This window comes from Prinia subflava, chromosome 1, assembly GCF_021018805.1.
Source record: "Prinia subflava isolate CZ2003 ecotype Zambia chromosome 1, Cam_Psub_1.2, whole genome shotgun sequence".
In the NCBI taxonomy this organism is placed as follows: Eukaryota; Metazoa; Chordata; class Aves; order Passeriformes; family Cisticolidae; genus Prinia; species Prinia subflava.
Window position 1 is genome coordinate 134,349,812 of NC_086247.1, and position 14,201 is coordinate 134,364,012.

Below are 14,201 nucleotides of genomic sequence, written 5' to 3' on the forward strand. Positions count from 1 at the left end.
ATTGGAAACCGATGTTGCCACTGAATATCTACTATAAAATTAATGTTCTTGAGAACTTTTTAAAAATAGTGTCTGGCTCAAAAAGATTTAGGTGGATAGTACAGTCTTATTCCTCTCTGTCCCATTTTGAGGCAGGACACTCTCTAATTAAGCTTGTTTTGATGTAAAGATAAATGTTTGCTTGTCAATATTGTTCCATGTTTTAACACGTGCGATGTTGAAGGAAAGGGCAAATATCTTTAAAAGCCTAGAAGAAATCTGTAGTTTTGAACAGATTTTTTCTCCAAAAAGGTACAGTTTGTGGTTAAATCTTATTCATCTGAAAATCAGCCCCAATTGGCTTAGTTAAATTTTTATATGGATACATGCCATTTGCAGAAACTGAACCAGCTTTGTGCTTTTGCTGCATTTTTTTGTCAAAAGAACCCAAACCTTTTTCTGTGTATGTTACACTTGTTATAACCTTACCTCATGCTGTATGCTTTGTACAAAACCTGATTGTGTTGGCTTTTTCCATTCTTTGCTTCATTAATGCTCTCCCTTTCCAGATGTTTTAGGTATGTATACAAGCTTGCAAATTACTTTTCCTGCTGTTTTGTGTTCAGTGCTTTATTGTACCTGACAGAATCACCGTGTGTTTCTTGCATCTGGCTCACTGACAGACAAAAGCCGATCCTGTACTGTGTTGCTAAGTGTTTCTTTTAGAAAACCTTGCTGGTTTTCCTTATTTATTTTCAAGTCATTCTAAAAATAAAGTTGACATTGACAAGTAAACACTACAGATTAGGTATTCCATTGTGAATTTCTGAGATACGTGCACCTAATCTGCGTGTTCTAACACAGATGTGTGACCGTGGATGTAAAATGTGTCATTGTGTTTATGGTAAATCAATTGCCATCACGTGCCTGGGAGTCTGTTTGTTTGCTTTCCATGTGCAATATAACTTGTCAGGCATTACATGCACCCAGTTTGCATGTGCAATTGGGCACCTACTTTTGGAAGGCTGTCTCTATAAAGTGTATAAAGATGCCATTCACATCATTAGGTTGATACCCCAAAGTTTTATCTTCTGAGAATGAAATATAAATTGTCTAAGAAATAGTAGTGGATTAGCTGTGCAAATTTCAGCCTTGTGGTTTGTGGGGTTTTTTTCCTTGATATTTGTGTGAGAAGCCAACTGAATGCTTGAAATTGTGGTAACAATTTATTTGTTAAATATATATGTATACACATACATACTGTATATTATATACATATATATTACTGTGTATTCTCCGGGTCTGATAATTTAATGACAGTTATGGTATAGGATAAGTTCCAAGTAAAGGGTTCCTCAATTATAAATCAAAGATAAATTTAAAAGAGTGCTAGCTAGGCCTCATAAAAATCTTTCATTACAGAGGCCAAGGAACAGGAGTACAAAATTTGGACTTAACCAAGAGTATTTCCCTCCCAAAGTCTTAGAGATCTAATATAGGTCAAAGAAAATAAAGGAGATGTTTAATGTGTTAAGGAAAATCCTGATTGTCCCTTTATAATTTTGTCTTCAAGATAGCTGTGACAAATGTCCGTAACTCTCACTGTCAAGTGTTAAATGTTAACCTGGTAAACCTGAACCCGCCTTGAACCAGAAGGCAGTACAATAGCAGCTAAGACCTTCTGAGTTTTTCATGAGGAGATAGCTATCCTTTAGGCCCACAAATGGGGAAAAAGTAGCATGAAGTTAGTGAACCTGTTATCATTTATCAGTCTCACATGTCCCAAAATACTCTTTTATCCTGCTGGGTCAGCCTTGATTTTCTTAACATCTAAGGTCAGAGTTGCCCTACTGAATTCTTTAGGTAGTTCTGTATCAGAAGTTTGTTACCAACTTTCCAATATTCTAACTTGCAAATAAGATTTTGATCCAGTGTAGGCAAAGCATTTTAATGAAATTTCCTGAGTGTTTTCAAAGGGTATAGGGGGAAAAAATTATTGATTTCTGTAAATTAGAGATAATTCTTAGTAACCTGTCCTTATATTTTCTCATGATACAGCACGAAAATAGGTGTGATTGATAATTACATTGAAATAAAGCATGCCTAAAACAAAGTAGTGTAGCAATGTGTAAGAATAATTTCTAAGGTTATGGATATCTGTGGATATATTTTTAGCTCATTTGTTTAAGAGTACACTTTGCTTCCTTTAAAACTGTTCACACTGTAGGTTGAATTGATCCAGATTTTTTTCTTTCTCCTGGGCTGGTGGGACTGATTAAAGTTGGTGTCTGTGTCCCCTTTTTATCCAAGACTAAAAGTTTGTGTTGTTTAACCAGAATGCAAAGAAGTCTGGGTTCATTCTGTTCTCTGCTAAGAGGCATGGACTCATCATTCCCATTGCCATGACAGGGCTATGATCACCTCTAGGATGGCTGTTGGTTGGTCCTGCTGAGTCTTACGCACTTTGCATAATAAATAAACTTTCCCTGGAGAAGGAACTGGGATCCATGTGTTTTGCCTCCCACTCTGAGCATCAGGCTGCAGAGTCAGTATCTCTCCCACTCAGTGAATACGCAAATGTTTTGTGAGTGGCACACCATCAGCAGGAGGGGTTGGATGGCCAGGGATAGAGTAGTTCCACGTCCTGTGAGAAAGGCTGAACATTGTTATTTATGTTTGTTCTGAGAAAAGCAGCAGACCAAGGGAACACTTACTTGGTGCCTATGTATGGACTAGATCTGTAAAAACCTAGCACTGCACTGAGTAATGAGGGATGGTGCACAAATCTCCAAGTTATTGCTAGCCTGACATGATGATGTCCATTCTGAACTATGCAGAGACACTTGATCTCCCGGACAAAACAAATGTTAGACTGCTTCTTTGCCCAGTTTTCCTATTACAGTTACTCCTTAACAGAGTGCAGGGGAGCTTGATGATAGGAGCAGTGCTGTGCTGCTGCATGGCACCTTCTGGAACTGTTGTGCTTCTTCCTGGCACACTCATTTCTGTGCACCCTTGTGCAGTGCTCAGCCACTTGTGTTACTGCTGCAATCTGCTGCTTTCAATCTTTTCCATTCATAGGCCATTAAAATTTACTTCCAGTTTAACTTGGCATAAGAAGCATCATTCCATGAATGCTATTGTTTTGTTAGCCCAGAGAAATGAGGCAGGAAGTAGACATTTTTATGTGCCATTTAGTATTTTTAAATGACACTATCTGTTTTATATTTTTACATAATTACAGTCCTGCATTTCAGGAGATGTTGTTCCATTATAAATAAATCTCGATTATGTTGAGGTTTCCAAACATGAGATTGTTTCTGTCAGTACCACTTGGACGTGTGTGTACATTAAAAGCCATCTGAATTCTGCCTAAACTGAGCCTCAGCAGGCAGGAGGAGGAAAACCCTGTGCTCCTGCAGCACCTCACCCCACAGCTCCCCTTCAGCAGAGCCCAGACAGGAGCTCCAGGCAGAGAGCAGACATACTTCTCTCTGCCTTATCCCTTACAGGAGCCCCATCTGTTAGGCATGAGTAACACATGCAGCCACTTTTCCTGGAAAATATTGTCATCCTCCCACTCCCACCCTCCCCTTTTTACATAACAGGCTAGTGGCTAAGGTATTTGGTGGAGACCAGGGAAACCTAAGTATATTCACAAAGCTACACTTAGGGTAGACATTTGATTAAAAGACTTGTAATCCAGGCATCCTTTGACCAGTTGCCTGAGGACTAAGCTAGCATTTATTCCTTCTTGGTTATGTTTTCCAAGATTTTTTCCTTCTTAGGTGGATGTGCTGGAGTAGAGGCACAAAGCATTCTGCCCCCCAGCACCGGGACACCCCACAGTGTGAGGTGGGTCATGTTATCCTGCCTGCAGACTGTGGGACTGAACCTCCCTGCCTGGAGAGGAATGGACACTGCCAAGCCCCCGTTCGCTCCCTGCCTGCCCACAGCAGCATTGCTGCGTGAGGGGAGGAAAGAGGAAGATGAGAAGAGGCCAAACACTTATATACATGTGGGGGTTCTTCACAGCTCACTCTGCTGTGCTCAAGCCCCTTGGAGCTTATGGGATCCCCTCGGCAGCAGCCTCTTTGCTTTGTTTCTAGTGAGCACAGATCCCTGCTGCAGTCAGGGGTGGCTGCTGTGGCCTGCATTCTGCTAACAGCAGTACCCCATGGAGACACTGGTGATTTTTCACTCGATGTTAAGAATGTGTATACACACACATGCTCACAAATTAATATTTAAATTTTTAATTATGTCAGTCAAGCTAATGATTTTGTTCTCATTAGAGACTTTTGTGGGCACAGCTCAATAATTACCTCTTCTTTGTATTTAATTTTTTTCCTTGGATTTCAGATATGACCTTTACTCATTTCTAGCAGGTTTTTTGGTGCTAGACCTTCTATGTGGTTTTAAGGCACTGGGATAAAAACTGGTTTTTTTTTCTTTCATCTTTGTTATGGAAATCCTGAGGTTGCCTCAAACTTCTCAATGCTTTAATTATAGTCATGGAGTTTAGTGGTCAATTTTTTTTTTAAGTAACTCTGTTTTTATAAAAGAATTAGCATACAAATCATGTCTACTGATAGCTGTTCTTAATTTATAGAATTATTTCAAAGCCATTTGTGTAAGGTGTTGCTAATAATTTTGTATTGCATACATTGACAGAGTTGTGTTCTTTTCATTCCATATGTCTGTAATATCAGGAGCCATGTTTAAAAAATCTAGAATGCTTTGTCTCTGTACCTGTTGCAGTTGAAATAATAATTTACCTATCTGTTTCAATTAAGAAAAACTGAGCCACCGATACCATAGACAGGAGAGAAGGTCAAATTTAATAGGATTTAAAAGCTGTACTGTGCTCAGTTGAGAGTGTATGAATTTCACTGCTCCTTGTGAAGATCAAAATTTCTTCACTGCCTCTACACAGTATTTTGTGCTTCACTTGGGCCTTTGCAGGCCAGATACATTTTGCATCTTGTCTCTCTCATGGAACTGCTCTTTCATCATGTTCTTGCTGAAACAAATTGCTGAGGTAGCCAATGCTCTGTCAAGCTGAGTGTCCCAGTGACTCCTGGCTGCTGCGGATGCAGCCCAGGTTTGCAGGAGGGTTGTGTTCCTCCAGCTGTGTGGCATAGAGAATGTTCCTGTACCATGGCATTACATAAGTGACCCTAAGTTCCACTGCAGTTCATCATGTTCTTAGTGAGTTGACAGAGAGAAAATGTTGTTGTATCTTTGCCAGTATTTTAGGTGAGATCATCGTAGTGAACTGGGAAAGTTTTTTTCTTGGGGTTCACTTGTGAGTTCAACTGGTGTAAGGAATATTTGTCTGCCTCCATAATGAGAGAAACGATTTACTTGTCCTCTCATTGCACTGAATTTCTGTTCAAGGTGCAGTAGTGATATTGGTAATTATTATTTGGAAGTAAGTTTAAATGTGCTGTAAAAGTTCTCTGGGAGATGTGTACTTACTTACTGGTTCTTAGAGCTGACTCCTTATTGTATAGAATAAATAGTTGAGTGCTCCTGTCATTTAAAATATATTCACTTTCTGGTTACCAAGGAGACCATATGAAATAGATTGTGAGGGTCACTTTAAAATTTGGTAGCTGATTTCTGGGTTTGAGTGTTGTAGCTGGGCTGTCAGCATTTCATGGTGATTGTCACAGTAATTGTAATTATTTTATGCCTCTCATTATGATTGGCAAATACAGTTTATTGGAGTTTAGTGTTACAACTTCACTCTTATGCCTCTCCAGTACATAAGAAAGGACATTATTATAAATAGATGGTGTTCGTGGAGGTGGGAAAATTGCAAAGCTATTACTGTGCTGCTTTGAAGATACCCTACTGTCAGTGTTCTCAGCTCCCTATTTTAACTACCAGTGACATTTGTGTTACTATCCCCACATGACCTTTTGAGTTCTTTGCTTACTTTGGGCAAAAGTCTAAAAGAAAATTCATGTTGAATGTCTTGTTGTGAAGGAATTTTTACAGGCAGAGAATTTGGTTTTTGAGAGATATTCTAAAGAAAAATGAAAACCATAGCAGTAGCAGTGGATAAAGCCTTTGTCATCCAAAAAGAGAAGCTACTATTATGTAAGTAATTGCAGCCATCTCTTGTAAAGTTGGAATTCAAAGAAGATTTCAAGCAAAATGAAAGTTTTTCCAGAAGCTGAAGAAGTACTCTGAGGAACAGGAGATCAGGACCTCTTCAGCTATCCCTGAGGCATTTTTCCCATCCATTCCTGACTTAAGAGGTAGAGGCACATGTATTAGTTCACCAGTCATGCACTGGAGTTCCTTGAACTTTTCTCCTATACCCAAGTTAAGAAAAATAAGTACTGAAATACACTTTAATTGACGAAAAAAGAACTCTCTCCATCTTGAGACTCAAATGGAAGCTATTGGTTCATAGGACCATAGTTACCTGCACTTGCTGCCGTGGGTGTGTTTCACCTCACTACCCTGAGGTATACTCTGCCCTGGCAGAGGGTGTTTCAAAAATATAGCAGGAAATCTAGTCCACAGAGATGTGTTCTCCACTGGCAGAAGAGAGCTTTGAGCAGAGTAGCAAATGCTGCTTCCCCAGACAAAATTACAATACAGTGACATAGAGAAAGATTTTGCTGGTTATAAATTGTCTTGAACAAGAGTTTTTTAGCAGTCTGGAATGGTCTTAAAATGATATATTAACTAATACTATTATACTGACTAAAGCGTTGAACCTGGTTTGAAATTGCAGGATAGCAATCTAAACTCATCATCAGAACAGCGTGACAAATTATCTCTGATGTGTTTATTCTAGTTGACATTTGAACTTAAATTAGGGATAGATTATTGACTATCTTCTGCCAAAACACTGAGACAGTGGTATTCAGTGATTTCAGCAGTATCTCTATGCAACAAAGTTGTAGAAAATGTAATTGTAAATGTGCCAAGAACCATCAAAAGTTGTCTGAAAAAATATGGTCCTAATTCAGACAGCAGTGGGACCACAGTGCTTTTACTGACCAGCAGCAAAGCGTGCATTGATGTTTTCCATACCACACCGTGCACATCTCACAATGTCCACTGCTGTAAAAGACTGATTGTATGTGCTCACCCAAAACTGCAGATAACCACAAACAGTTGGAAGTGATCTCTAATAAAGCCAAACCAATGTCCACCTCCTCCAATAAAGGATATCATATATAGATTTTCTGATGACATTTAGATGTTACTTTGTTTATAAAATGACCATAGCAATCACTTTTTGATTTGGAACCAAAATAGTACCTGGGATACCTTGCTGTCTCTTGGAAATTTTGCAACCTTTTTATAGCCCCTGATTTATTTAGAAAAAATCAATCTCTTCATATATCTTGAAAGAGACCATGTGTTGTAGAAAACTCTTTCTCTAGCCGAATCAGATAGGTTGTGTTTTCAAGCAAAAGTTAAGCTTTTGCCAGCATAATAGATAAAAGGCCGATAATGTAATTTCAAGAAACTCTCTATTAAATTTTTGGCACCTGTTCTTGACCTTTAAGTCTTTCTTGGTTGTCTTCTAATATTTTCTTTGAATGGGCTAGATATCTGATCTGCTTTTGATTCATGAAGCATGCACAACCTTTAAAGGGAAACCTATATGAATTGGTCTTGTCTGGTCCATTGAATTTCTTTATAGACTTGCACAAATCACCCAGCTTCTCTAATTCCGCTGTGAAATCAGCTGGTGGCAAGATTTGAGCAGGAAAATGTGATTTCATTTTAAAGATGATTCTGCTATTATAAGATGTAGTTTTGTTTCATTGGAGAATGAAGACAGTTTCTACAGCACTTGTGAAAGCGGATGCAGCCCATCTGTCTTGGAGAGGTTTGCCCTGGAAAATACTGCCAATCAGACAGGGTGCTGAGGAGCTGGGAGCATGACTGCCAGAAGAAAAGATGATTTTCCTCTGGGAAAATCACAGCTCCTGGGATTGTGAGAAGGATACCATAGCATTATTTGGATCATTCAGTTATTTTCTCTTCTAAAAGTGTTTTACACATAATAGCCACATTTTAACATGGTACAATACTGAGGCCAGTAAAAAAAAAAGCCTGTTTTCCAGAGCTTTGGTAAGTTGAAGTAAATGGGAAAACAGTAGTTTCTCCTAATATAGGGACCAGTACTTCCTAGTGCCTATCTCAAGCACACCAGTTTGAGCAAACTGGTTCCTGGGTAAGATTGAAGTCTGAGCTGACGTTATTTACATGGAGCACATTCGTGACACAGTAAGGTTGCTATTTGATGCAGCAAGCATTTGTACCCCTTTTTCCTATACGTGTGGTCTGGGGTCATGTAAGAAGGTGTCATCAGTATCTCTTGAGCCTGGAATAGCAGGAATTGGTGAGGTGAGAGAGCAGGCAGTGCCTGCGAGGGCAGCAGGATGGGGGTGAAATGCTCTCATTAACGCTGTATTCATTACCCTGCTGCGCCAGGGACGTGCACGGATAAAAACAACTCCTGCAACCAGAGGAGGAGCAACACACCAGCCTACTGCAATGTTACATTTCTTAAAACTAATCACCTCTCAGTATTTTCATAACTCTAATTTTCTGCTTTGCAGCTGAAGTTCAAAGTGAAATTGAACGGATTTTTGAATTAGCCAGGACACTGCAGTTGGTAGTGCTTGATGCTGATACCATTAACCACCCAGCTCAACTGAGCAAAACCTCTCTGGCCCCCATTATAGTATATGTAAAGATTTCTTCTCCTAAGGTAAATATTTTAGATACCTTCTTGTTCTTTCAGGTTTTTTGGTTTTGTGGGGTTTTGTTGTTGTTGTTGTTTGGGGTTGTTGTTTGTTTGGTGGGGTTTTTATTTGGGGGGGGGTATTTTTTTTTTGTTTTGGGCTGTTATTTGAGGCCCTAAATGCGGAAAATCACATGTCCTCATTTAGGTTCACAGCAATATAATGTTATTGCTTCCCTTTGGATAGTGAAGCATTAATAATCAAAAAAGTATCTGAGCCCTAGTGTTAACTGAAACCTATTTTGGAAAAGATGCTGTAGCTCCAATGAGTTTCTTAATTGGAATTTCACTTTTAGTATTAAAGTAGCGCTCATGATTTGTTAAATCAAAATAATATGGAAATGAACGAATGATTTTCACTGAATGAATATCAGACTGATTGCTAAACTTTAACATCTGATAATATACTCTTTTATTATGTGAAAAAAAATTGCACAGACCTTGTGAAGAAGCATTTGAAAGAGAAAAATGAATTTATGGGAAAAGAACTCAGGCGATCAATTAAAAAAATTCAGCTTAGAAACAAACAAAGCCAGAAGCAGCAGAAAAAAAAGCAGGAGTGGAAATTTTAGTGCTTATAAAGGAAAGGAGATATTTGGATGTAAATGAAAACTACTACATCCTGGATGAGGCAACATGGGAACTGTTCTTGAAGCCAGCAAATGAAGAATTTGCTGTGCTCATGTGAGCAGTTGCAAATGTAAACATTTTAGGTGGTTATATTTGTGTATTAAGTCTGAGTCTTCTCACTTTTTTTCATGTCTTATTTTTCACAGGTTTTACAGAGGTTGATAAAATCTCGAGGGAAATCTCAGGCCAAACACCTTAATGTTCAGATGGTGGCAGCTGATAAACTGGCACAGTGTCCTCCTGTGAGTTACTGTTAATTTATGTCTTGTCTCTGAAAGGTGCCTTTCTTTTCAAGCACGAGGTTAATTACATAATTTTCAGGATTGTTTGCCCTCTTCTGGCCATATTTAACTATTGTTTTTTGCAGAACACCTCCTGAAGTCTCTGGGCTCTGCACTAGTGTGCAGGGAAAAAAGAGTCTTAGTCACAATCAGTGACTAAGTAAACTGAAGTTCAGTAAACTGAACATTTGTTTTACTTGATAAGTTTTAGGGGGTTTTGGTCTAGAAATGAACCCTCTTAGTGACTGTGCTTTATCTCTGGTAGTTCAGAGTAAGGCCAATGGTTTGAGGAGCTCCTCTGGGACATGTGTCAGCATGGCCCACCACTGCTGATGTTCTTGGTCAGGGTTTTGGCAAAGAGCTGAGTGGTACTGCATAGCTGACAGCTCTGCAGTTCTTCTTCACATGTGCACTGAAGCAAATTCTCTCAGTTTCCACCTATAAGGGGAGGTGAGGACACCCCAACTGTGTTTCAAACTTGGAATGCCTTGCTGCCTGCATACTCAGCTGTCAAGAGTATGGGTAAGAAACCAGGAGACGGGAGTACAGTTCAGTTGCAGATATAATTTGCCATAGTTACAGAGCTGAGTGAAGGGAATATCTTTATCATTTAAGTTCAAGCATCTCAGTTAACCAATGCTCAGGTCCCCAGGAAGTCAATGAAGAATGCTGGAGACCTGCATAGGCCCTCAAGCTGCCTTTTGCTCCCTGACCAGGGAGGAAATGAATGAAACTCACCTCCTAACTTTAAAAGACTAAAATTAGACTGTGTGACTAATCTCTTACCTAATATTTGTATGACACTTGGAAACTGAATGATTTATATTCTTACTGTTGTTACTTATTGGTCTTAGTTTGCCGTAGTTTTCTCATAGTTATTCTACAGGGGGATTGAATCCCTTTCTTGCCATTCCATTTTTTTCAGCAGTTATTTCTTCAATATTTATCTGTTCTTTCTGTAAATTTAAGATTTGTTCAAGCTGCTTCTTCCCTGTCTTTGACTGTTTGTGCATTACTATGTGGAATTCACAAGGCCTTGCTTTAGCACGTGTAACATTCATGCTAGTTATGATTACAATCTTTTGTATGAACTGCATTCAAAAAAACAAATTAAAAAAATGGTAAAATATCCTAATACAAGTATTAAAAATGTGGTTAATTTTTGATTAATGGAAAGTGTGATCAATGTCTCTAGCTGATCTCCCTTTACCCAGTGATTATTCTCACTAAATACTCACTCTTTCCTTTATCAGGAAATGTTTGATGTAATTCTTGATGAGAACCAGCTTGAAGATGCTTGTGAGCACCTTGCTGACTATCTGGAAGCCTACTGGAAGGCCACACATCCACCTAGCAGCAATCCTCCCAACCAGCTGCTCACTCGCACACTTGCAACAGCCACTCTTCCTATTAGCCCAGGTCCAAATATAAATTTACAGGTACAGTTTTTATGCCATCTCTTCTTTTTCTCCTGTCAGCTTCTTCTCCTTCCAAAGCACAGTTAGGCTGATACTAGAATGTGCTGAATATGTTTTCCTGTTGTTGATAGACTAAATGCTTTTTCATTAGACAGTCACTCATTTTCAGTATAAAAGGCAAATGCAAGCATATTACTGTTATTGTATTGAATTCATAGTAGCATGTGCTTGTGTATTGACTAGGGGGCTGGTTTTGATTTCAAGGACTAAGCTGGCCTGACTAAAAACATATGTTGATACGAAATGGAATACTTCAGGTTTTATTGTGCCCAGGATACCACTGTGCCAGTAATACATGTACCAGCCACAAGCATTTTATAGCTGGCCACATGTGGTCCAATCAGGGAAATAAGACTGTGCACGTTCCAGCCCTGGTAACCTTCTGACTGACGGGCACGCTGTCGCTCACAGGCGAATCCCGGCCCCAGAGGCCCGGCGTGACAAACTGGGTCATGTGCAGGGCAGATCCACAAACGCTGAGGGAAATCTGTTCCAGTCTTCCCACAGGCTGTAGAGTTGTAGAGGTTGAGAATGACTGACTGTATTAGTAAAGACTCAAGGTCAAAGTGGCCCTTCCAGCGTTTCCTTTGTTCTTTTATTCATTGGCCATTGCTGTGGAACGTACAGACTTCCTTCAAGCCAAACTCTTACGTCAACTCCAGGTCCCGCTGCACTGCACATTGTGCAGAAAGACCTTGAGAGGTTCTTGAGCAGCGGGGACACTCTCCAGTGAGATGGGAAAGCAGGCTTTATTCTTGCCTCTGCACTGATGTGCCTGTTGATTTGGGCATATTATGTCCCCTCTATTCTTCCTCGACTTTTGGTTTGTATAATTTTATTGAGGTGTTCAGCATAAGGAGATGCTTTCCTTTGGATATGTGTTGCATGATATGTAGTGTTTAAAGATGATACTTCATTATAAGTAGTGAGTGACACCTTGAGGCTGAGAAGATCACAGAGGGGGATAAAATCAATCTGTCCCAGATCAAACAAAGGCTTACTACATCTAAATTGCTACCTAAGTTCAATATATGCCCATAAATTATATACATCTGCAAGTTACAATTCATAACTTTGGCTAAGAAAAACACCTCATTTTGGAAAATCAAAGGAAAGAAATATATCTACACCCAAATTAAAATGCAAAAAAGTTGTTCTCTTTTTTAAGGTTTTGCAAAACAATTTTTTGTGTCAAATAATTTTTTCTCATTAGAAAACCACACACTTTAACAAGAAAATTTTTTTAGCCAACTTGAAGAGTATCTCCTCTTGCTTTCAGACACAGTTGCAGGAAAAGAGACTGTAAACTATAGCTCATTTCTGCCTTTTTTTTTCTGTCCTCAGAGCTGAAACACCTTGAAAAAATTGTGAGCTGGAAGAATTTCTGAGTATGAAATTCAGTATTGTTGTGTGCAGTCTTGCTAGATAAACTTTCTTTGCTTTGTAAACTTCTAAATTATTTTGCTCAAGTTTTTTATGCTCTTTGGGTGTGGATTTATAGCTCACATACTCATTGTATTAACCACTTTCTCTGGAGGAACTATGCAGAGTTTTAATAACACTTTTCTGAATGCTGTGCTGTCTCCTTACACACTAACAGATTTTTACTTTAAGGACTAAAAATGAGGGTGTATTTGCAGTTTCACACTTTGTTTGTAGGTCTACTAATTCAGAAGTGGGAATCAATAGGGTTCCCTTATGGAACATAAAACTTTTCTGTTCCTTTGGTTTCGTTTTCTTACGATACATCTTCAGGTGACATCTCAAACCTGAGCTTGTCATTGCCTTGGCACAGAGTGGGCCTGTTTTTTAATGAGGGTTGCTAAACCCACTCTTTCAGCAGTGCTATGAACCTGTATTTAGAGAGTTTAAAGTCTATGCCTGTGCCATTTGCCTGGATTGCTGTGCAGGGAAAAGCCACCAGTTGTTTGGCCTGGGGAGCCACATCTGCACTGCAGAGCACTGGAGTCATCCTCCCCTGGGGCCAATGCAGTGCTCCTTGGCCATGAAATGTATTTTGGGTTTGTGGTTTTTAAGTCCCCAGGGTACATTGTAAGGAGGGGTTTGTGTTGCCAGCTGCCAGAGTGGCATTTTTACAGCATGAGGCTGCCTGTGTGCATTGCATGGCATGAGGTGCTTGAAGGTGTGAGGCCTCCTGGGACAGTTTGAAATGAAATAGGCAAAGACCTTACACTTTGTGTCTGTCTGAGGGAGAGCTTTGGAACAAACTTGTATGGAAATCATTGGTTAACGCCAAAAGAACTGGAGCAACCTCACACACATATGGTGCAGGTGATCAGGGACCACTGAAAATAAGGAGCTATGCAAATTCACTCAGTGGACAAAGGCTTCTCTCTCCTCTTTCAACATTTTTTAAACTACTTTCCACAAACCCCTACTTCTTTGAAAGTACAAACTGAGTACTCAAATAGGATTATCTCCAACTTTCTCTATTCTACACCAAACAAACTCTTATGAAATTGGGCCATAAATTTCCTCCACTAAAGAATCTATTCCAAATCAAAGCCTGAATTTGGTTATGAACAAAAAAGCCAGGCTCCAGTCCAGATTCAGATATTACCTATTTAGTGTCCCTGTAATATTTAATGAAAGTTACTGTCAATGAATTTGCTCATAAATCCCAACAGCCCTTATACTATTCTGAAATTGCAGGTATTTGTTCTAAATTTATTCATTGTGTTCTTTCACATATGCTTATCGTAGCACAGAAGATGCGTCTGAGCTTGTAAAAGTAGCAATGTTTCAAATGCAGGTTCAAATTTTGCATTTGTTCTCAAACCATAGCAATGACAGAATTTATTAGTCATGATTATGTATAGGTACTTGCATTTGACCACATGAGAATTATAGGGTTTCATATGTATACCCTGTTTAAAACCAGTCGTGGTGACGAACTGGTAAAAGTTGTGTTTACACATGCAAAGCACGCACTGCTTTGGACTCTTTTGCTTTTCACTTCATTTCATTTACAATTCACCTCTGTTGAGTCATTTCATTTCACCTTGAACAGATCTATTCATGTTTACA

General features: G+C 39.2%; 1 protein-coding gene across 10 annotated transcripts in view; it reads left to right on the forward strand.

The window, feature by feature from the left end:
• The window catches only part of CACNB2 (calcium voltage-gated channel auxiliary subunit beta 2), a 247,575-nt gene that overhangs the window by 223,586 nt on the left and 9,788 nt on the right, over positions 1-14,201 (forward strand). For 8 of the 10 annotated variants that reach the window (XM_063413356.1, XM_063413311.1, XM_063413330.1 and 5 more), the window contains 3 exons: positions 8,580-8,731; positions 9,541-9,636; positions 10,929-11,114. In XM_063413356.1, the coding sequence (XP_063269426.1) occupies positions 8,580-8,731; positions 9,541-9,636; positions 10,929-11,114 (434 nt within the window). Of the gene's footprint in view, positions 1-8,579; positions 8,732-9,540; positions 9,637-10,928; positions 11,115-12,497; positions 12,542-14,201 lie in introns of all 10 variants that reach the window. The other 2 variants (XM_063413366.1, XM_063413374.1) reach the window with 1 other exon arrangement.